Genomic DNA, 21,228 nt, shown 5'->3' with positions numbered 1-21,228 from the left:
CAGAGTATCAGTTCCACCAGAATACTCCACCAGGAGAAATTAGATCTTCTATAGAGCTTTGTGGAGGAGCAGAGCTGTGAGATTTTCCTCCTTCCAGGCTCTTCTGAGGGCATAGGTTAGCAGACAGACACCTGGGTCATGTTCATTAAGGCAGGCAACGGAAACTGTTTTAAAGCGTTTCGCAACTGGAAACAAAAATGTGCTTTTCGTATTGGACAAGTCCATGTTGTCCCTCCCTGTTTCAGTCTGTTTTCTTCCATTTGGTGCCTAATGAACACTACCTTGGAGCCTTCAGACACTCTTCACACTCTCTATAAACTGTCATAGTTTTATTTGCCACCAGCGAGAGCCATTGTCCCACCAAGCTACCACCACTACATTGATCTTGTTTTCATTTGGATTCCTGTAATATTTGCTGAGCCCCCCTCAGAAATCTTTGATTTTAGTGGCTGAACTTCTCAGTCTTGTGTGCTTAGCAGCAATCACAGCGCAGCAGTTTTGAAGTATGTTTGGTGTGCTCCTCGTCTAGAGCAGAGAGGTTCATTTTCCTCCAGCAGTAAATAAATAAAATGGTGGCAGTTCGCGATCAACTCCCTGGTTTCTTCACTTAATTTCTGCCCCACAATGAGCCTCTCTTCTTTCCTCTCCTCCTCCTTTCCTCCGTCTCCTCTCATCTGTCTAAGGGGTAACCTGAAACTGCTCCCTCGTTCCCGGGGCGGCCCATGGGTTACAAAGGGTGATCAATATGTGCCAAAGAAAGTCTTTAGACAAGTGAAAGAAGCCGCAGTTTTCTCGACCTTCCCCTCCTCCTCCCTCCTTTCCCCCTTTCCTCTCGCTGCTCAGAGGAGCGACAAGGTTAGGGGCCCTTGACAGATAATGTTCTGTCTACTGACAGATATGGACACACACACACACACACACACACACACACACACACACACACACACACACACACACACACACACACACACAGTGTTGAGAAAATCCAAAATGTCCCTTAAAAGGGACAAATAGTCAAAGTAACCCTCTTTGGATCCAATGGTTTGAGAGACGTGAAACTTTCTGGTATTATCTGCTTTGCCCATGGTAATTCAGGCAACTTTGATTTGATGGTGACTAAAGAGATGAAATTCACACACACACACACACACACACACACACACACACACACACACACACACACACACACACACACACACACACACACACACACACACACACACACACACACACACACATACTTGAGAAGATAGAGGCTCAGCTCTGTGTGTGCTGGCTTTTTAAAACAGGTCCACCTCTGACCTATGTGTTCTCCAACAGGTGGTGGATGAGATGGGAAACGTCAAGTTCTGCCTGGACGAAGGCTCGGAGGCTGGCGGGAGCTGGCTCAAGTACGTACGCACCGCCCCCTCCTTCGAGGAGCAGAACCTGGCGGCGTGTCACCTCAGTGGAGACCAGGTGAGTGGCGCCTCCTTCCTTCTATGGGCTGCCAGGGTTTAGTGGTTGGGCTGTGAGTGGCACCTCCCTCCTCCTATCAGCTGCCAGGGTTTAGTGGTTGGGGGAGGAGTTGAGAATCAGCTAACACATGCCAGTGACAGAGACTTGGTGGAGTGGCTATTGTCTTTCTTCCTGCCCACCAAGTGGGAAGAACAGTGGACTATGAGCCTGCTTGCGTGTGTGTGCTTATCATTGTTAGTTAGTGTGTGTGTGGTGTGTGTGTGTGTGTGTGTGTGTGTGTGTGTGTGTGTGTGTGTGTGTGTGTGTGTGTGTGTGTGTGTGTGTGTGTGTGTGTGTGTGTGTGTGTGTGTGTGTGTGTGTGTCTAAGTAAGCGTTGTGCGCATGATGAGTAAAAGAATGGCTCTATTGTGTGTCCAAGGCTGGTACGTGAGTGCCTCGCTGAGGAAGTGACTCATGTTAAAGAGGTAGAACAATCATACACCGACACACCTGCGTCTCGTAATCACTCTGGGTCCTTCTCTGGAAGCCAGCCACACTCTCTGCCCGTCCAGAAAGGAAACCTGGAAATGGAACACTCCTGGAGGAATGCCCACACTCTACCACTCACTTGGTCATAAAACCCAGCTGAGCCTAACCCCAATGTCTGGGTGCCGCTTACGTCTCTTCGCCAGTCGTACGCTCTCTCCTTAAAGGTGCTCTAGCGTATGCAACTATCAGCATACAAAGAACCTAACACGTCAATGATACAGTATATCTGTGCTAGAAGGAGGAAGGATCTTTTTCTAAAGGAATACATTGTCTTGTTGGCCACGAGTGCCTTGTCTAGTTTCATCCACGTACAGTGTATATAAATCAAACAATAATGATTTCCTGTTTTACAATTGGTTCTCGTTGTCCGAGGTTGTCCACCCCTGTCCTTGTCTCTGTCGCTTGCCCTGGTGTGTCCATTCCGACGGTGACATATGAGACACCATTGGGGGCCTTCCAGAATAGCTGGGTACGCTCTAGGCTCTAATCCTGGTCAGATTTTCACATCAATGTCCCCTGCTACCCCAAACACAGTCTGAAAAGGCACCCTATTCCCTATAGAGAGCATTGGGCTCTGGTCACAAGTAGTGCACTTTATAGTGAATAGGGTGTCTTTTTAGACCCAGCCAGAATCAAAGAACAAACGGGTCTTACATCCATATCTGGGGGTTGGGCATGTCCCAGATCCAATGGTTCGTTTTGGACCTAGGATCATTTCTTAGTTGTTTGTACTCAGTGGGCTGCTTTGCTTTTGTTTGCGAGGTCTTGTTTTGTCTAGTGGCTCGCGGGCACAACCTTATCATTTATTTACAAACACCACACACATGCACAATGCAAAAAATGCATAATTTATCAAACTTTGTACTTTGCTGCTTTTTTTTACCAGCATGCACAATGCATGAGTTTATGGAAATATGCTCACGACAAGCAAAGTCGAGTCCTTCGGTAACATTTTAAAACATCAGCAGATCATTTATTTACCCGTTTACTCATATGTCATTAATGTTGTAGTGTATCAGAAAATACATGGATAATCATGTATATTTAAACAATTAGGGCAGTGCCGCGTTTTGAAATGATTTCATACATTTCAGTGCATGTCCAAATAATTTACTTTCTTTCAGGGAATGAGAAAAAATGCTTTAATGGTCGTCAATATTGACCTAAGTGTGAATGAATGAGTGTCCATTTCCCTGTTCAATTAATTGATTGTGAAATGACGTGTGTGTGCATGTGTGTGCGTGTGCGTGTGTGTGTGTGTGTGTGTGTGAGTGCATGTCCGTCTAGTAGTAAGGATGAAGCTGCACAGATAGGGAAGGGGCTTCCTTCCTCAATAGGCCCAGCCATTCAGAGAGCCCATTGACCTCTGAACCCCTCAGCCCTCATTTCTCAAGATGCTCTTAAGCAGTTTGTCATAACAACATCAAGTCCTGCCAGCTCCTTCTGCTCGCTACGCCAAGGAGAGCACACACACACACACACACACACACACACACACACACACACACACACACACACACACACACACACACACACACACACACACACACACACACCACACACACAAACCTAAATTTATTCTAAATCAATATGCAGGTTCCTAACCTGAAGGTTAAGCAAATGAAGGAAGCCAGTTAGGCAATTAGCGTTTGTGTATGTGTGTGTGTGTGTGTGTGTGTGTGTGTGTGTGTGTGTGTGTGGTGTGTGTGTGTGTGTGTGTGTGTGTGTGTGTGTGTGTGTGTGTGTGTGTGTGTGTGTGTGTGTGTGTGTGTGTGTGTGTGTGTGTGTGTGTGTGTGTGTGTGTGTGTGTTGGAAAGAGGGACAGAGCCGAAGCTTGTTTAGGAGCATCCCAGTCCTAATAGTGTTTCCATCTATGAAATGCAAGGTCACAGAATTACAGGAGGCCCGTTTCCCCATAGCCAAAGCCTGTCCTCATACACAGAGTGGTGTTCTGTCTCGGGTGGTAAACGTAGCATCAAGCATGTCCACCCTCTTGTCACACGGTCCTTGTCTTTTGTGTCTCAAGAGGACAAGGCCCCCCTACACCCCATGTTGTTTGATCTCCCATTTCTATCTGCTTTGATCACACACTCCCTTGTGATAAATAGGCCGTTGTGTGTGTGTGTGTGTGTGTGTGTGTGTGTGTGTGTGTGTGTGTGTGTGTGTGTGTGTGTGTGTGTGTGTGTGTGTGTGTGTGTGTGTGTGTGTGTGTGTGTGGTGTGTGTGTGTGTGTGTGTGCGTGTGCTTGAGGGGGACAGTGGGGGATTATTCTGGACCCTAATGGCATTGATGGATGATGTATCTGTCCCCTGGACACTCGAAAGAAATGGGGAGGTCAAGATTTGTCTGAGAGCTGTCAGGGCAGTACTGTCAAGAGAGACAGCTCATATCACAATACATCACACAGACTGCTTCGAAAAGACTATACCCATGACATGGCTCAGCTTCATTTCCGGGAATAATTCTAAAACCTATTTTGAGTTGTTCATGTAAATCTTTACTGTCTTTGCAGTGATACATGGTAAAAAAAAAAGCTACGATATTTTGTGGGTATTGTTGTAGCAACAACCTGACGACTGTGACAGTATTTGTATGTCAACATTTTGTATTTACACACATTATTAACTACGATTTTGTTTAACATTAATATATGTCTCTATTCTTCACATCATTTTTTCACTCAAATTGTCGGTTGTAAAAATGCTGATTAAGAGAGAGAATTTTTCAATTTGTCAGAAAAAATAACACATTGTCACAGGAAAAAGAGGGTTAAATCTATTGAGGAAAATGTATTTGGTGTAGGGTTTAAAAGTGTACATAATATAGGCTAATAGTATAGCCTACTTATCAAAAATGTAGGCTTATAAAATAACTGTTAAATATTGTTTCCAAAACAGTTCTCATAGGCCTATTTAATAGTAAACCATGTCACTATATTCTATTGCAGGCAATTGCGAGTTTAAATAGGGCTCACGCGTTGCAATTACATAAATCGTTTATTCAATGTAGCAAGCAAGCAGGTTCCATTTATGATAACAAAGTCAGTTGATACCAATTATTTTGAACGTATCCAAATGTTTCATGCCCTTGTTTACGTCTTTGGCAGAAATATGTGTACTCTTGCACAAACTGTGAAAAGCATCTGGTGAAAGATAACAAGTTAAAACAGGTGTAGACACTTGTGTTTAAAGCCTGAACTAAAAACACATTGCTCAGCGTTGTTTCGAAAGCCTTTAAAACACCCACTAAGGTGCGCCTCACCTACCCGCTTTTTTTATCGCCCACGTGTGTATTTTAAAAAAAGTATTTGACCGCTAGATACATTATTTTCATCAATAATAGATGAATCTAGTGGTGAGAGCGGAGACGGAGCTATGGGGAGGGGTCTCCTCGTCAGATCAGGCAATCCTTTGGTTTGAGATAAGAACGGGAGGAGGAGTGGCCTTCGGATAACTCCGGGCGCTCGAGGGGGCAATAGGGAATCACTAGCCTAATGAGAGAGAGCTCCCCCTCATCATCAAAGACGCGCTCACACAGACTAGAGAGTGGCGGCTTCAGCTCCAACCAGGGACGACACGCCGCAGCCTGACTGGCCGCCTGCCTCCTCTCTCTCTCTCCCTGGCCCTGCCTGCCACCCCAGCACCGGCCTGACGGCCTCGTTCCTGTAATGATACTATGGGTTGTGTTGCCAACTCCACCGGGACTCAACTGCTGTTACAACTGGAAGCTCTAAGAACCGCGGCGCAACTTTCCCAACTCTACCACCTCACCGAGAACAGCAAGGTCAGAGATAAACGTGTCTGTCGCATAATTGCCAGTGTGTAAATGAATAATAATAATAATAATAGTCTAATAATATAGCCTACAAAATAATCAGAATAATAATAATAATAATTACGATAATAATGTGCCTTCTCTTCGCAGTGATTAGGAATATTTGTCCTAGCCTCTAAGCACACCTCCGTACTGTCATAACATAGTATTGGGCCGATAAAAGTATTAGATGAAGTTACTACAGTTTTACTATTCTGTGTGAATGTGTTTTACCTCTCGCAATGTTTTGCTGTGTGAAGGCCTGTATGAGGATGAATTGTTGTTCAAACTGGTGGTGAGCGCCCCCATGCGTCCGCACAACACACATTGTGGCTGGTCTTTTCAGTGTATTTGTACTGTATATTGTTCATTGCTTGGTGATTGTATATAACTGTGGGCCTACATGTTTGCTCATAATTCAGCCACATTGGCTATTCAATTCAACATGATCCTGGGCCTATTTTGCAGTTATCGTGTAATTATGTTGGTCTTTCGATTTAACAAGCAAAAACACACATGTATTGCAACCTCTATGTTTCAGTCGCTCAAATGAAATCAGCTGTCGGCCTACATGTGTTAGACATGTTTTTATTATTTTAATTGCGCACGGGTATGCATGCAAGTTGTTCTGTAAATGAATGCACTCCGGGTATTTCGTATTTGATGTGGCATTTCTTGTCATTGTCTGCGTCCCTTCCTTAAAAATAATAGCCTACGAGACACGGTCCGTTTATTTCAATCTTGAAATCTTCAAATACACTTGAACTATATCTTTGTTTACATCCCAAATTATGCTTGTATTTGGCTCATTGAATCCCAACATATTCTAGGCCATTTTTTGGCGCATGGAGTCAGCCTGAATTCTAATAACAATGAGATCGAATGTGGAGTTTTACAACCCAAAAGAAGAGCGTCATTGGATAGCCTAATTATTGTGGTAAATAAAAAAAAGAATATTGCCTCCTATCATTTTTTATTAAATATAAATAATAATCCTTCAATTTTTAGAAACAATAATACTGAATGTGCATCGATGAATAGGCCTATCACTATCACATGCTTATATGATGAACAATTGCTGTAAAGTAGACAAAAAAAAAACGAAATCGTATTTATAAATGCATTTATATGCAAAGCAATTTAAATATCAAATAAACGAATTGGGCTGTAAGGATAAATGTCAAATAGCCGTTTTTGGTTAGGCCCACATTTATAGGCCTAATACAAATAATTATTTGTATTGTTGTTACCATTAATAACAATAATAACAACAACAACGATATTGACAGATTAAGATATTAATACGCCTATTAAATCGACGGCAATGAAGAGTAATTGATTTATTAATGACAGACTATAGCTTTTTGTTGTTGACTATACTGTCCCTAACCGCCTCCTCACCCTCCCTTTTCTCTTTAACAGATTTATTATAAAGCTATTAGGGATATTGGAGTGGGGGAGGAGCTACTGGTGTATATGAAGGACGGACTTTTCCCGGAGGGATCGATGGCACCGAACCTAGAAGGTAAGATTAATGCGCATCATTAGCGCATATTTTAAACAAACTCAAAACGAACATCCTGCGCGGCTTTGTTGGCCAATGCAAGCTATAGAGTTCAGAAACTCACACCCATCTTTCACATATGCTAAAGGTGCTGCTTTTGGATTTAACCTTCAGGACAAATTCGTTGTGAAATTTAGCCGCAAAAAATAATTGACGTTTTGAATCTTTTAATAATGATTTTAGATACAGATTTCATAGGCCAAATGTATTTACCCCCAAATAACCTCTTTCTATGGATTTCTTGAGGAAGATCCAAAACGTCACAATTATTTTGGGACAAAATTCACACGGGTTGTGTGTGTCCCCTTCAGAGAGTAGTATTGTATACCTTTTTCTGAGTGAGATTTTTGTCCTATCATGAAAAGAGATCTGCTTTCTATCCCATACACCCATCAATGATGAACTCAGTCCTCATCCATCTAGGACAATTGCTTCAGTCTAGCCCCCCCCAACACTACACAGCTGATTGAAATAATCAAAGCTTAATGATGAGTTGGTTATTTGAATCAGCTCTGTAGGGCAAAAACAAAAACGTGCACCCAGGGGGGGCCCCAGGACCGAGTTTGGGAAATCCTGGTCTAGTCTAGTGGGTCAGCTATCACTTCCCAAAATGACTTAGGCCTAGGCCAACATATGACAGCGGCCACTATAACATTAAGGGATGTAGAAAATATTATAAAGGTGTGAAAACAATTGCAAATAAAATGATGTAGGCTATTTCTTGAAATATAAATAACGTTTGTAGGGAAGGATTTGACAAGTAGGCCTATTATGTTTGTAGGGAAGGATTTGACAAGTAGGCCTATTATGTTTGTAGGGAAGGATTTGACAAGTAGGCCTATTATGTTTGTAGGGAAGGATTTGATATAGGCCTTGCCATACTTACTTTGTTTTATAATTAATATAGGATAGCCTTAACCTATTAGATAGGCTATACTGTAGCATATTATTGGAATTAATAGGTTTTGTGATGGGGATAAAAGCGTTTTATTAGCTTAAAGTCAAAAAGTGACAGAATAGTTAGGTAAAACACGACGTTAGTGGCCAATGAGATTTGATGCTGGGTCATTTTACAATAACTGAAATCCAATGACTTTGTTTTTGAGAAATCTCTATAATTTCAGTTTTTGGCATGTAGACCTATTGTTTATTTTTATGGATTCATTTGGTTTTGTCTAACATGCAAATTGTCTTGGGCCATTGCAATTCATTGAGGACTACGATATTTCAGTCGTGCTTGTTGTAAATGATCTTGTAGCCTAGGCTACATGTCAAAGATAACGTTATTGTGTCATTCCATTTTTGATCCAGGTGAGGAAATGCATAGTTCAGTTGGACATTTGAACATCTTGGTCTTTTTGCAATGAAGTGGGTTTATGCTTTTACTTGTCATGGACTATAAAAACGGTGTAGACAGAACAAGGTATTCGTGAGCCATAGATGTTCTAACACACAAAATGTTTTCTCCGAAAGACCCGAAAGCCTCCCTCAGATCTCTTTGCCAAAAGAACAGGAGAGGGGGTGAAAGGATAGGAAAGGGACGTGCGCGAGAGATTTTAAAAGAGAGCAAGAGAGAAAGAAAGAGACTGACATATTACGAGAGTTTGTGAAAGATAGAAAATGGAGGAGAGGCAGAATGAATGAACAAATTAGTAACAAAAGGAAAGGTAGACTGTGTGTGTGTGTGTGTGTGCGCGCGTTCGCAAGAGAAAAGAAGGGGAGAGGAATAGCTTGGCGCTGCACAGCTCTTCGGCTGGCTTATAGGAGCTGGAATTTGGAGTGGGGCTTGAGGAGTCCCCCGAGGCCTCACCCATGCTCCCAGATTAGTCGCTAAACTGCACATAATTGTGTTCCCCTACATCTCCCAGAAAGCTATTAGTCTCCCATTTATGAGCGCTCTCACCGTCCTCCCTCCGCAACATTCCTCCTCTCTATTCCGGAGTGTTACTGATGGAACACAGATAATGGCGCCAAATTATTATTCGGCCTTAAACACCCCGCACTCCTCCTATCTGGCTCCTATCTGACTCCTATCTGGCATTGTAGGCCTCGAGCCCAATGTCATCTAGCGGTGAAGCCGATGGCTAGGTGCGGTTCTGCCGAGTCCTCCTCGCGTTTCACTTCCTGCTTGAAGTGCTGTTTGATTTGACAAAGCCTCGGTGTAATAAAACAAGTAATAAAGCCTCAATAAGCGCTTTATAAGCCTGTTCATGGAAACATGTCGCAGCTTTCAAAGGTGACACATCCAAATAGCTTGGCGCTGAGAAGTTTTTAGGTTGGAATGGAACATTTAACACAGTAAAACGCTCACTCCGTTATGAGTTATGTGGTTATGGTGGCGGCTATGCATGCATAGTGTTTTGAGTTTGAAGTAATGGACGACTACGACCAAGAGGGTCATTTGTTCAAATACATGTTTAGACAAAGTTCTGTTGCTACACTTCTGCTCTTTTAATGGCTCTAGACATAGCCAGCTGAATAAATGACGGCATACAGTAGAAACCAGGTGAGCCATGCACTGTAAGTCATTTTGAATCAACTTGTCTGCTTAGCTTTTCGTTGACTAATGGTTACAGTGTGGTGTGTTAGGGGGATCTCCGGTGCCCTCACGCAGTGCCCACTGGGGTCATGGCAGAGCGGGCATCGTGGGTTGATTGGCGCTCTAAAACCTCCACGGGGTGGGTGACAACCTAGCCTAACCCCGCATGGCTCTCATTCTTCTTGGACAACTTCCACCATCTACTCCCCCCCCCCCTTTCTAATTTGGCCTGAGTTGTTGAACTTGGCGTCCAAGTCAGGAACCCGCCATTGAAAGCCCCTGCCTCCAAGTTTTATTGGTTTGACCTTGGTTGGGAAAAGTATTACAAAGGCCATCATGCTGGAAAATAATGACAAATGTGTAGCCTATTGTTTCCTTTGCTCGCTATAAAGCCAAAGAACAGCCACTACTACTGGACTTAAAGTAATCAGCTATGAGTTAATTAAGGTGTAAAGCCCTCTAGCCCTGGCTGCATTTGACTTTTAATAGATTTTTCCTTTTACATCAACACCAATTGGAGAGTGGTTATTTTAAGTGTTTGAACATGCACTTGATTCGCTTGGACAGGAGAGTGCGGCGTATGGGCTACCCTGAGATTTCTTTTCATACCAAGTTTGAGTGCTAGACATTTCTGGATGCTCTTGCCTTGTTTCTAGTTGTGTGTTCAGTTTGGGATCATCGATGGATGTAGGCTGGGGTGCTATGTAGTTAACCTGCTCAGACTTTTACCTTTGGCAGGTGTGTATTGTTTGTCTTTGTCCAGAAGACACATATCCGATAAAACAGTTGGGACAAATCAAATTGTATTGTTTTGCAGACGAGCAGATGTACCGCTGCGAGGACTGTGACGAGCTGTTCACCTCGGCCCTGGAGCTGCGGCGGCACCAGAAGTACTCGTGCGCCAGCGCCGGCTCTCTGTTCGACACGCTCAGCAACGAGGACTTCAAGCAGGAGCGCGACGACAGCGACCACGAGCCCGTCCATGAGTGCAAGGATTGCGAGAAGATCTTCCCCAACGAGTACAGGTGCAGCACACACACACACACACACACACACACACACACACACACACACACACACACACACACACACACACACACACACACACACACACACACACGTGCGTCAGCGAGAACACACACACATGCACACACACACACAGTGGTAGAATCACCTCTACACTAATGATTGGAGGAGTATCATCATTATCCTAAAGGACTGTGTGTGTGTGTGTGTGTGTGTGTGTGTGTGTGTGTGTGTGTGTGTGTGTGTGTGTGTGTGTGTGTGTGGTGTGTGTGTGTGTGTGTGTGTGTGTGTGTGTGTGTGTGTGTGTGTGCGTGCGTGTCTGTTCCCTGTCCAGTCTGGGCCAGCACATGATCGTGCACACAGAGGAGCGGGAGTATAAGTGTGACCAGTGTCCCAAGGCCTTCAACTGGAAGTCCAACCTCATCCGTCACCAGATGTCCCACGACAGCGGAAAGCGGTTCGAGTGTGAAAACTGCGATAAGGTACAGCACACCCGGCACGTAAGTTGTGCACTCAAACACTGGCTCTTCTCCTTCGCTACCTTGGTGAATGCTGACACTAGCTACAGTAGCGACTTGAATGAGGAGAAAATCCATCCTGTATGTATGTAGGAACCCGTGCTTGTAATCGTGTGATGTCATGATTAAGTTGGCAACCATAAACGCAACTTAGTACCAACTTAATCATGTCGGTTTATGTTAGATGACTTGTGTCACTTGTTTCAGTTTATTCAGCTTGTTGGTTGACTGGCCATCAAGTTAGTTGTTTGTGAATGTCACCACCATCAATGTTACAAGGCCATTCATGGGCAGCTGGCATAGACTGAGATAGATCGTCAGGTATTGTGTTGTCTATGATGGCAGTAAAATCCATTTTAGTCAGTACTATTTATTACAGTGACCGGATGACTGTGATCGCTGGCCATAACTGCTTTATATCTGTGCGTATGCATATGTGTGTGTGTCAATGTAAACGTGCCGGCCACCCCCCCCCCCCCCCCTACCCGTAGGTGTTTACGGACCCCAGCAACCTGCAGCGCCACATCCGCTCACAGCACGTAGGAGCGCGCGCTCACACCTGCCCCGAGTGTGGCAAGACCTTCGCCACCTCCTCGGGCCTCAAGCAGCACAAGCACATTCACAGCAGTGTCAAGCCCTTCATCTGTAAGTCTGAGTCGCCACCGCCCCCGCCGCCGCCACGGCCTAGCCAACCCACATCTAGTTCTACCTCCTCCCCGTGTCCAAAGGCCTCCTCCTCATCCTCCTCTTCCTCCTCCCTCCGTCTCTCTCCAACCCCAGGCAGGGCCAGTGACAGTAGCAGACACAATCCCATAGGTCAGAGACAATTCCATGACCCCCATCCCTTTTTCAACCGCCATTTTGTTTTGCGTTTTTCCTACCTTTTTTGCTTGTTTTTGTTATCCTCCTCCTTCCCCCTCTCCGTGCCTCTCACTCTCCTTCTCTTTTTGTTGTATGGGTCACACTTTATTTTGATAGTCCAGCTTAGAATCGGATAGAGGGCGCAATTGCAATGGTACAGATAGGAGTTGGGCCCTCTATTCAACTCTATGGTCCCTCTGCAGCTGATATGCTACTGAAAATTGTTTATTGATAATTTGTTGAGCATCTTTAGGGGGACTTTCAAAAAAGTGTTACTTTGTGTGTTCCTTTTTGGTTTCTTTCCTTCTGTGTGTGTTTTTTTCCCCTCTGAGGGTGACATAAAACGAATTTCCCGACGGCATGGCCAGATTTGACATGATAAAAATGGATCCACAGTATCTGCTTCAGCTCCCCATTGAACGATGCTGGAAGCCATGATATCTTCTTCTCTCACTCAACTTTCTGCTTTGCATTTCTGTTTGTACTCATGTGCACGTATGTGTGTATATGCCTATATACATGTATACGTACAGTATGTATTCAAGCAACACTTCATAGAACATAGTGTGAAAATAATCAGCTTAACCATATATTGCCCCATGTGGATATATGGTAGGTGCCAGTCATAGTGATTCAATGGCCAATAAGTATAAAGATGAAAACTGTTGTCACTGGATTTCACCAAAAGCATGTACGACTTCTGATTTGTATAGATATACAGCCTTTAGACAAAATGAAGGAGCGATGTACATGTATTTTTCTCTAAGTAGCCTAATGTTGTATCCGTGTAGACTGTTGACTTGGTACTCTGAGTTAGTGACAGTGTTTAAATGGGCTTAACCAGGCCCATGTGGGCTGTGTGTCTCCCCAGGCGAGGTGTGCCACAAGTCCTACACGCAGTTCTCCAACCTGTGCCGCCACAAGCGCATGCACGCCGACTGCCGCACCCAGATCAAGTGTAAGGACTGTGGCCAGATGTTCAGCACTACCTCCTCCCTCAACAAGCACCGGCGCTTCTGTGAGGGCAAGAACCATTACGGCCCTGCTGGGGGACTTTTCGCTCCCGGCATCCCCATGAGCAGCAGCCCCATCCTGGCCAAGTCCAAGCACCACCACCCCCACCACCACCCAGGCCTCAACCACTCGGGCCTGGCCTTCCCCGACTACTTCCCCTCCCGGCCACACCCTCACCCCCATGCCAGCCTTCCCTTCTCCCCTGGGCCGCATGGTTTCCCCTCGCTCTCCCACGGCTTCCCGGGCCTTTTCCCCCCCTCGCTCTACCCCCGGCCGCCCTTACTGCCCCCCAGCCCGATGCTGAAGAGCCCCCTGGGCAACAACAGTAACAACGGTGGGATTCAGGAGGGCAAGCTGCCCCGCAGCCCCCTGGACGGGCCTCCACTGTCTCTGGTCAGCTCCATTAACAACAACAATGGAGGCGGTAGTCTCCTCAGCAGCCAGGAGAGGGAGGACAAGGATAGGCTGGCGTACGGCGAGGCCAAGGCCAAGGCCAAGATGTCAGAGATGTCAGACGGCAGCGACCTGGAGGACGTCAACACCACCAGCGGCACCGACCTGGACACCACCACCGGCACCGCCTCGGGTTCAGACTTAGACAGCGACGCAGAGAGCGAGCGGGAACAACGGGAGCGGAGCACCGGCGCCAAGAGGAGGAAGGCTGCGGGCACTGGAGGGGCGAGGGGGGTGGAGAGGGCGGGTCTGGACGGGCGGCCGGACGACGTGAGTAGTGGCTCGGTGTCGGCGGTTTCCAGCTTGAGCAACCTGGCCTGCGAGCGGCCCTCCTTCCTCTCCGGCGCCTCCCAGCACTCCTTCTTCCCGCCTCCGGAGGAGCAGGCGCTGCCTCCCACCACCACAGGGGGCGCCGCTGCCACTGACTCCATCAAGGCCATCGCCTCCATCGCAGAGAAGTACTTTGGCCCTGGCCTCATGGGCCTGCAGGAGAAGAAGATTGGCTCGCTGCCCTACCATTCCATGTTCCCTTTCCAGTTTTTACCCAACTTCCCTCACTCCCTCTACCCTTTCGCAGAGCGGGCCGGCACCCTCAACCCCGGCATGTTCTTCAAGGCTGAGCCCAAGTCGCCACGTGAGCAACATCCGACACCCCACAAAATGGCCGCCCCGGGCACCGGAGAGTCATCGCCCTTCGACCTCACCACCAAGCCCAAGGAGGCCAAGCCGGCCCCACCGGCCCCCGCCAAGCCGACCCCACCCAGCGGTAGCAGCAACGCCCCCCTCATTCTCCCCGGGGGGGAGGAGCAGCCGCTGGACCTGAGCATCGGCAGCCGCCGACGGGACGGACACAACGGGATGGTGGCCCCCGAGCAGCCGCCCAGCCGCAAGAACCACCGCAAGGAGGAGCACCTCGGCAGCCACCCGCACTCCCACGTCCAGCACCCCCAGGGCCACTCCCTCCTCCAGCCCCCGCTACCCCAGCAACAGCAGCCCCTGGCTCAGCCGCCCCAGCAACAGCCCTCCCTGCACTATGCCAAGCCCTCACCCTTCTTCATGGACCCAATATACAGGTATTTCAGCCCCGAGTAGACCAGAGGCCTCATCAGACACTGTCGATAAGCAACTCAAGTTGAAACTCATGTTAGAACCTATATTCAATATAATATATATCTCCAAATCTGTATGTTAACCTTTCCCCTCATGAGATAAGAGGAAAGGACTAGGTTGCAATATCCACACTAGCAAACGTCTAAGTATGCACTCCCACATTACTGGGCGATCTGAGAAGTCATGGTCAATCGATCAATAATATAATAATGCTTTCAGCAACAACATTTTTTTTCTTCAATTTACAGTCTGTAGAAACTATGAGAATGGAAAGGTTCCGTGCTTTTGTGAAACATCACAGCACAGTTGAAAAATATATGGCAAATAGAAATCTATATGGATGGTGTTAAGAGATAGATGGGAGGGGTTGAAAGGAGCTGAAGGTAGGGAATAATAAAAACCAGATAACTCATGTAAAACATACTGTGTCCGTAAAACGTATATAGGTTAAGAACATTTTTGAAAGAGCACAGATTGAAAGATATGGCAAATAGAAATCAAACCGGATGGACATCAGACATATATGGGAGAGGTAGAGGAAGGACAAGAGTTAAAAACAAAGAAAATATAAAACTATTGTAAAATAGACTGTGTCCATAAAATGTATAAATTAAATTATAATACATTATATGGGCATGTACAGTGTGAATCAGTGCAACCTTTCCAGTTGACCTCTGACCTTCGTACGTAACCCTTGTCCTTGCTGTCCAGCAGGGTGGAAAAGAGGAAGTTACTGGACCCTGTGGGAGCTCTAAAGGAGAAGTACCTGAGGCCCAGCCCACTGCTCTTTCATCCACAGGTACACACACACACACACACACACACACACACACACACACACACACACACACACACACACACACACACACACACACACACACACACACACACACACACACACACACACACACACACACACAGCAAGCCCCCAACTGCTGCAAGGCAGACAGACAGACAGGTAGCAGGTAGCCTAGAAAGGTGAGCCAGCAACTGGAGGTTTGCCAGTTCGAATCCCGGGTCTGATGGTAAAAATCTGTTGGGAAATGAACTGGCAATCGGAGGTTTTCTGGTGTCAAGTCCTAGATGCCATTGCCTGCTGTTGTGCCCTTGAGCAAGACACTTAAACCCCACAGCAACTGCTCCACAGGAGTCCAGTGTTGAAGCCTCCTGCTCCAACCTCTGCAACCTGTATATGTAACGTTGAAGTCAGAGGTTTACATACACTTTAGCCAAATACATTTAAACTCAGTTTTTCACAATTCCTGACATTTAATCCTGGTAAAAATTGCCTGTCTAAGGTCAGTTAGGATCACCACTTTATTTTAAGATTGTGAAATGTCAGAATAATAGTAGAGAGAATTATTTATTTCAGCTTTTATTTCTTTCATCACATTCCCAGTGGGTCAGAAGTTTACATACACTCAATTAGTGTTTGGTAGCATTGCCTTTAAATTGTTTAACTTGGGTCAAACGTTTTGGGTAGCCTTCCACAAGCTTCCCACAATAAGTTGGGTGAATTTTGGCCCATTCCTCCTGACAGAGCTGGTGTAACTGAGTCAGGTTTGTAGACCTCCTTGCTCGCACACGCTTTTTCAGTTCTGCCCAAAAATGTCTATGGGATTGAGGCCAGGGCTTTGTGATGACCACTCCAATACCTTGACTTTGTTGTCCTTAAGCCATTTTGCAACTACTTTGGAAGTATGCTAGGGGTCATTGTCCATTTGGAAGACCCATTTGCAACCAAGCTTTAACTTCCTGACTGATCTTGAGATGTTGCTTAAATATATCCACATAATTTTCCTCCCTTATGATGCCATCTATTTTATGAAGTGTACCAGTCCCTCCTGCAGCAAAGCACCCCCACAACATGATGGTGCCACCCCCGTGCTTCACGGTTGGGATGGTGTTCTTCGGCTTGCAAGCCTCCCCCTTTTCCTCCAAACAAAACGATGGTCATTATGGCCAAACAGTTCTATTTTTGTTTCATCAGACCAGAGGACATTTCTCCAAAAAGTATGATCTTTGTCCCCGTGTGCAGTTGCAAACTGTAGTCAGTTTTTTTTATGGCAGTTTTGGAGCAGTGGCTTCTTCCTGGCTGAGCGGCCTTTTAGGTTATGTCGTTATAGGACTCGTTTTACTGTGGAGATACTTTTGTACCTGTTTCCTCCAGCATCTTCACAAGGTCCTTTGCTGTTGTTCTGTGATTGATTTGCACTTTTCGCACCAAAGTACGTTCATCTCTAGGAGACAGAATGTGTCTCCTTCCTGAGCGGTATGACGGCTGCGTGGTCCCATGGTGTTTATACTTGCATACTATTGTTTGTACAGATGAACGTGGTACCTTCAGGCATTTGAAAATTGCTCCCAAGGATAAACCAGACTTGTGGAGGTATACAATTTTTTTCCTGAGGTCTTGGCTGATTTTTTTTGATTTTCCCATGATGTCAAGCAAAGAGGCACTGAGTTTGAAGGTAGACCTTGAAATACATCCACAGGTACACCTCCAATTGACTCAAATGATGTCAATTAGCCTATCAGAAGCTTCTAAAGCCATGACGTCATTTTCTGGAATTTTCCAAGCTGTTTAAAGGCACAGTCAACTTAGTGTATGTAAACTTCTGACCCACTAGAATTGTGATACAGTGAATTATAAGTGAAATAATCTGTCTGTAAACAATTGTTGGAAAAATTACTTGTGTCATGCACAAAGTAGATGTCCTAACCGACTTGCCAAAACTATATTTGGTTAACAAGAAATTAGTGGAATGGTTGAAAAACGAGTTTTAATGACTCCAACCTAAGTGTATATAAACTTCCGACTTCAACTGTAGAGGGTTGGGTTAAATAGGAAGTCAGATTTCGACTGGACCTTGTGTGCAATTGAAAAATAAAGTAAATCTTAATATCAATCTGACTGACTGACTGCATCTGATTGATTCAACATAGATGTGCTGATCTATGTCATTGAATAGACGGGTAGAGACAGATTGGGAAAACTGGTCACCAAGTTCAATTCTTAGGCAGATTTTTAGAATCAATATCTGATTTTGTCCCAACATGTTGCTCTATGAGAATTCCCAGAAACCCACTCCTGAAACCCTCCTGTCCTGCGCAACGGTCCCACAGCGGTCCCACAACGGTCCCACAGCGGTCCCGAAACGCCACAGTTATTTCTCAGTGGCTCTGTTCGATTTCTTCCTTTGTTTACGATGTGGCGCCTCGGAATTCCACCGCTTCCCACCTTGTTGCACAGAAGACAAAAAGTCTGCTATCGCTTCGCCCCTTTGATTATCAAACCACATTGTTTGGCTTGTCCCCGAACCCTTCCAACCCTTCCCACCTACCAAACAACCTCCCAGCGACGATAACAAGAATGATACGTATTAATACGAAGAATAATACACTTTTGAATCGAGCCCTATCTCACCCCATGCAGCTATCCCACGATTCAGCCCCTTGCTAATCCTAAACTTAGTTGTGGCATTGTTTCTTTGGGCCTCGGAGCACACGGAGAGCTAATAACTTCCTCCTGGCTAGTTTCTTCTCCCTGGCTGCCTAGATAATAGCAGTGTGTCCATCAAGGACGTCCTGTGTTTGTGTCCAAGAGAATGGAGAAGAATGGGGGCTGTTGTTGGGAACTTGTTTTATCTGACCTGGGAATCTGCTTGGTCCTCTATCAATTGTGAAGTTGAACGAGGCACTCACACACTGAGTTAGCGCGCGTGGGCGCGCATGCGCACACACACACACACACACACACACACACACACACACACACACACACACACACACACACACACACACACACACACACACACACACACCACACACACACACACACACACACACACACACACACACACACACACACTCTCTGTACCCTACATGTACATCCAACAACAACAGTGGACCTTTTCCTCTATATGCCAGGTGTGGGTGGCACATAGGAACAGGCAGTAGCATAAGGATGTAAGGGTAGACCTTTGAGACAGTACGAACAAACGGCCATGAATGGTCTGTCAAAGCAGCTTTCACCTGGTTCTTGGGCAGAACACATCCAAGACAAATACGAAGCCCAATAAGCCCTCTGTTATCCCAACCGTCTAGGCTCAAATCCACCCAGTTTTCACACCACAATGAAGGGATCGCTCATTCGCTAATTCGTTCCGCTGACGGAATCATCCAACGCCGAGACGCCACGGATAAATAAATTGAGACGGCGTGTCTGTCTCCATGTCCCTGTTGTATTCCCAAACCAGGAAGGATGTAAGCTGTTTTTGGCAAATAAAACCCCCCGGCCCATAACTGACTGGCCCTTTGTCCCGAGGCTGGGGGAGGAGACAAGGTAAATCAGTATCAGTGACGGGCATCTTTGAACTTTATTGTATGGTTCCCGTCAGAGTTCTCATTGAATGGCTTACTGAGCTCGCGGTGGCTTCACCGAGAGTCCGAGGGCGGAGGGGAAAGGAGGAGGTGGCTGAGAACAAAGTCTGCCTGGGCCGGGGGTGGGACTCAGGGGACTCCTCGAGTGTCTGCGAACGTGCGATAGGTCAGGGAGGTGACTCCCGACAGCACAATCAAGAGAACGACCTCTGATATATCGCTTCCTCCTGCCTTCCTCTATTTCTCTCTCTCCGGCCCCCGCTACCAGGCGCTCGTCCCCCTAGCGAACAGTTTGCGCGATTTAACCAACTAATCAAGGCCTAGTGTAGGGCTGGAACAAAACAGTGCAACCTGTTGAAGACAGTTATTGTTGACTAAAACGTGACTGTAAATCTTCCCCTATCTACAGCTACAGTATCTTTACCGTGGTACACCTTCTTTACCTCAGATGTCAGCCATGGAGAACATGACGGAGAAGCTGGAGAGCTTCAGCGCTCTCAAACTGGACGCCCCGCCCAACTCACTGCAGCACTCCGCCCACCCGCTCTTCAACTTCCGCTCGCCGCCGCCCTCCCTCTCCGACGCCATCCTCCGAAAAGGCAAGGAGCGCTACACCTGCAGGTAGGACAACGCGCCGGATATTCTTTAAGGGGGGGGGGAACGTTTTGTAAGAAGTACGGGACAACGTAGGATATTTAAGCCGTGTTCTCTCTCTCTCTCTCTCTCCCCCCTCCCCTCTCTCTCTCCCCCCTCCCCTCTCTCTCTCTCTCCCCCCTCCCCTCTCTTTCTCTCTCCCCCTCCCCTCTCTTTCTCCCCAGGTACTGTGGGAAGATCTTCCCCAGGTCAGCTAATCTTACCAGGCACTTACGGACACATACAGGAGAGCAGCCCTACAGGTTAGCCTTTCCTGTCCTCCCTCACTCTCTCTCTCCTCCCTCTTCCTCTCTTCTCCTCTCGCCCTCTATTCTCTTCTCGGTCCCTCCATTCCGCTGACAGAGGTCTACTCCAACCGGTCAACCAATGATGAAATCACATCCTTCCCACCTGATTTATCCCTCCTCATTTGGCAACAAAAACACACTCATGCCTGGCATAGGCCTCGATGACAGACACACACACACACACACACACACACACACACACACACACACACACACACACACACACACACACACACACACACACACACACACACACACACACACACACACACACACACACACACACACACTCAAATGTGCAGATTCAGCTGTACACACACACTTCGGACACACCGCAGAGTGATATATACATATATACGACCTGCTGGAAACGTGAGGAGTGGTGCGTCTGGTACTTGAGAAGAGTGAGAGAGCAAGGAAAGCGCGAGAATGTAGGAAAGAGAAGGAAGATTGATGCAGTCTGCCCAGATGTTGTAGTTGGGTAGGACAGGGAGGGAGGGATGGAATGGGCCAGGGGAGTTGTGGTCCTGGACAATGTTGGGTTGTAATGGTGCCCTGGAGAGATCAGAATTCTGTTTATAGAGACCCGTTAATTATCAATCATTTGGCTCCTGCCCAGCCTCTCCCTCTCTCTCCTTCTCTCACTCCTTTTCTCTCTGTTTGTCTCCCTCTGTCTCTGCTGTTTGTCTCTCGCTCTCTCCGTCTCCTCCCTGCTGAATCTCTATCCTCTCCCTCTCTTTCTCTCCTCTGCGTCACCTGTCCTCTGCTGGATCTCTCTCTCTCGCTCTCCCTCTCTCTGTTTCTCCATCTCTCGCCATCTCCCAACAAACCGTGTGCAGTTTGAGAACATATTGACTGTAAATGGCAAGAGGGACAGTGATAGCCAAGCACTTCTACTTTAGAAAGGAACCGGCAATCTCATTTTCAAATGAACCTCCTACTATTGGAAACTTGGCTAACCTGAGGGCCCAGCCCCAAAGTGGTGCACTTTGTCCTCTGTTGAGCTGTAGTGCCAACTCT

General features: G+C 46.5%; 1 protein-coding gene across 13 annotated transcripts in view; it reads left to right on the top strand.

Annotated features, from left to right (window-relative positions):
- The window catches only part of prdm16 (PR domain containing 16), a 243,781-nt gene that overhangs the window by 210,740 nt on the left and 11,813 nt on the right, over positions 1–21,228 (top strand). For 4 of the 13 annotated variants that reach the window (XR_014380665.1, XM_082962051.1, XM_045696026.2 and 1 more), the window contains exons 4-13: positions 1,321–1,458; positions 7,222–7,324; positions 10,720–10,927; positions 11,263–11,428; positions 11,938–12,091; positions 12,227–12,262; positions 13,179–14,847; positions 15,596–15,683; positions 19,677–19,888; positions 20,086–20,163. Coding sequence is in view for 12 of the 13 variants with exons in the window: in XM_082962051.1 (XP_082818177.1) it covers positions 1,321–1,458; positions 7,222–7,324; positions 10,720–10,927; positions 11,263–11,428; positions 11,938–12,091; positions 12,227–12,262; positions 13,179–14,847; positions 15,596–15,683; positions 19,677–19,888; positions 20,086–20,163 (2,852 nt within the window). In the remaining variant the exon portion in view is untranslated. Of the gene's footprint in view, positions 1–1,320; positions 1,459–5,293; positions 5,770–7,221; positions 7,325–10,719; positions 10,928–11,262; positions 11,429–11,937; positions 12,092–12,226; positions 12,263–13,151; positions 14,848–15,595; positions 15,684–19,676; positions 19,889–20,085; positions 20,164–21,228 lie in introns of those variants that run through there. The other 9 variants (XM_082962054.1, XM_082962058.1, XM_082962052.1 and 6 more) reach the window with 9 other exon arrangements.

The sequence above is a fragment of the Salmo salar genome, chromosome 15 (assembly GCF_965601325.2).
Source record: "Salmo salar chromosome 15, fSalSal1, whole genome shotgun sequence".
In the NCBI taxonomy this organism is placed as follows: domain Eukaryota; kingdom Metazoa; phylum Chordata; class Actinopteri; order Salmoniformes; family Salmonidae; genus Salmo; species Salmo salar.
Note: the sequence above shows the minus strand (reverse complement) of the source record. Positions and strands in the feature narration are given on the sequence as shown.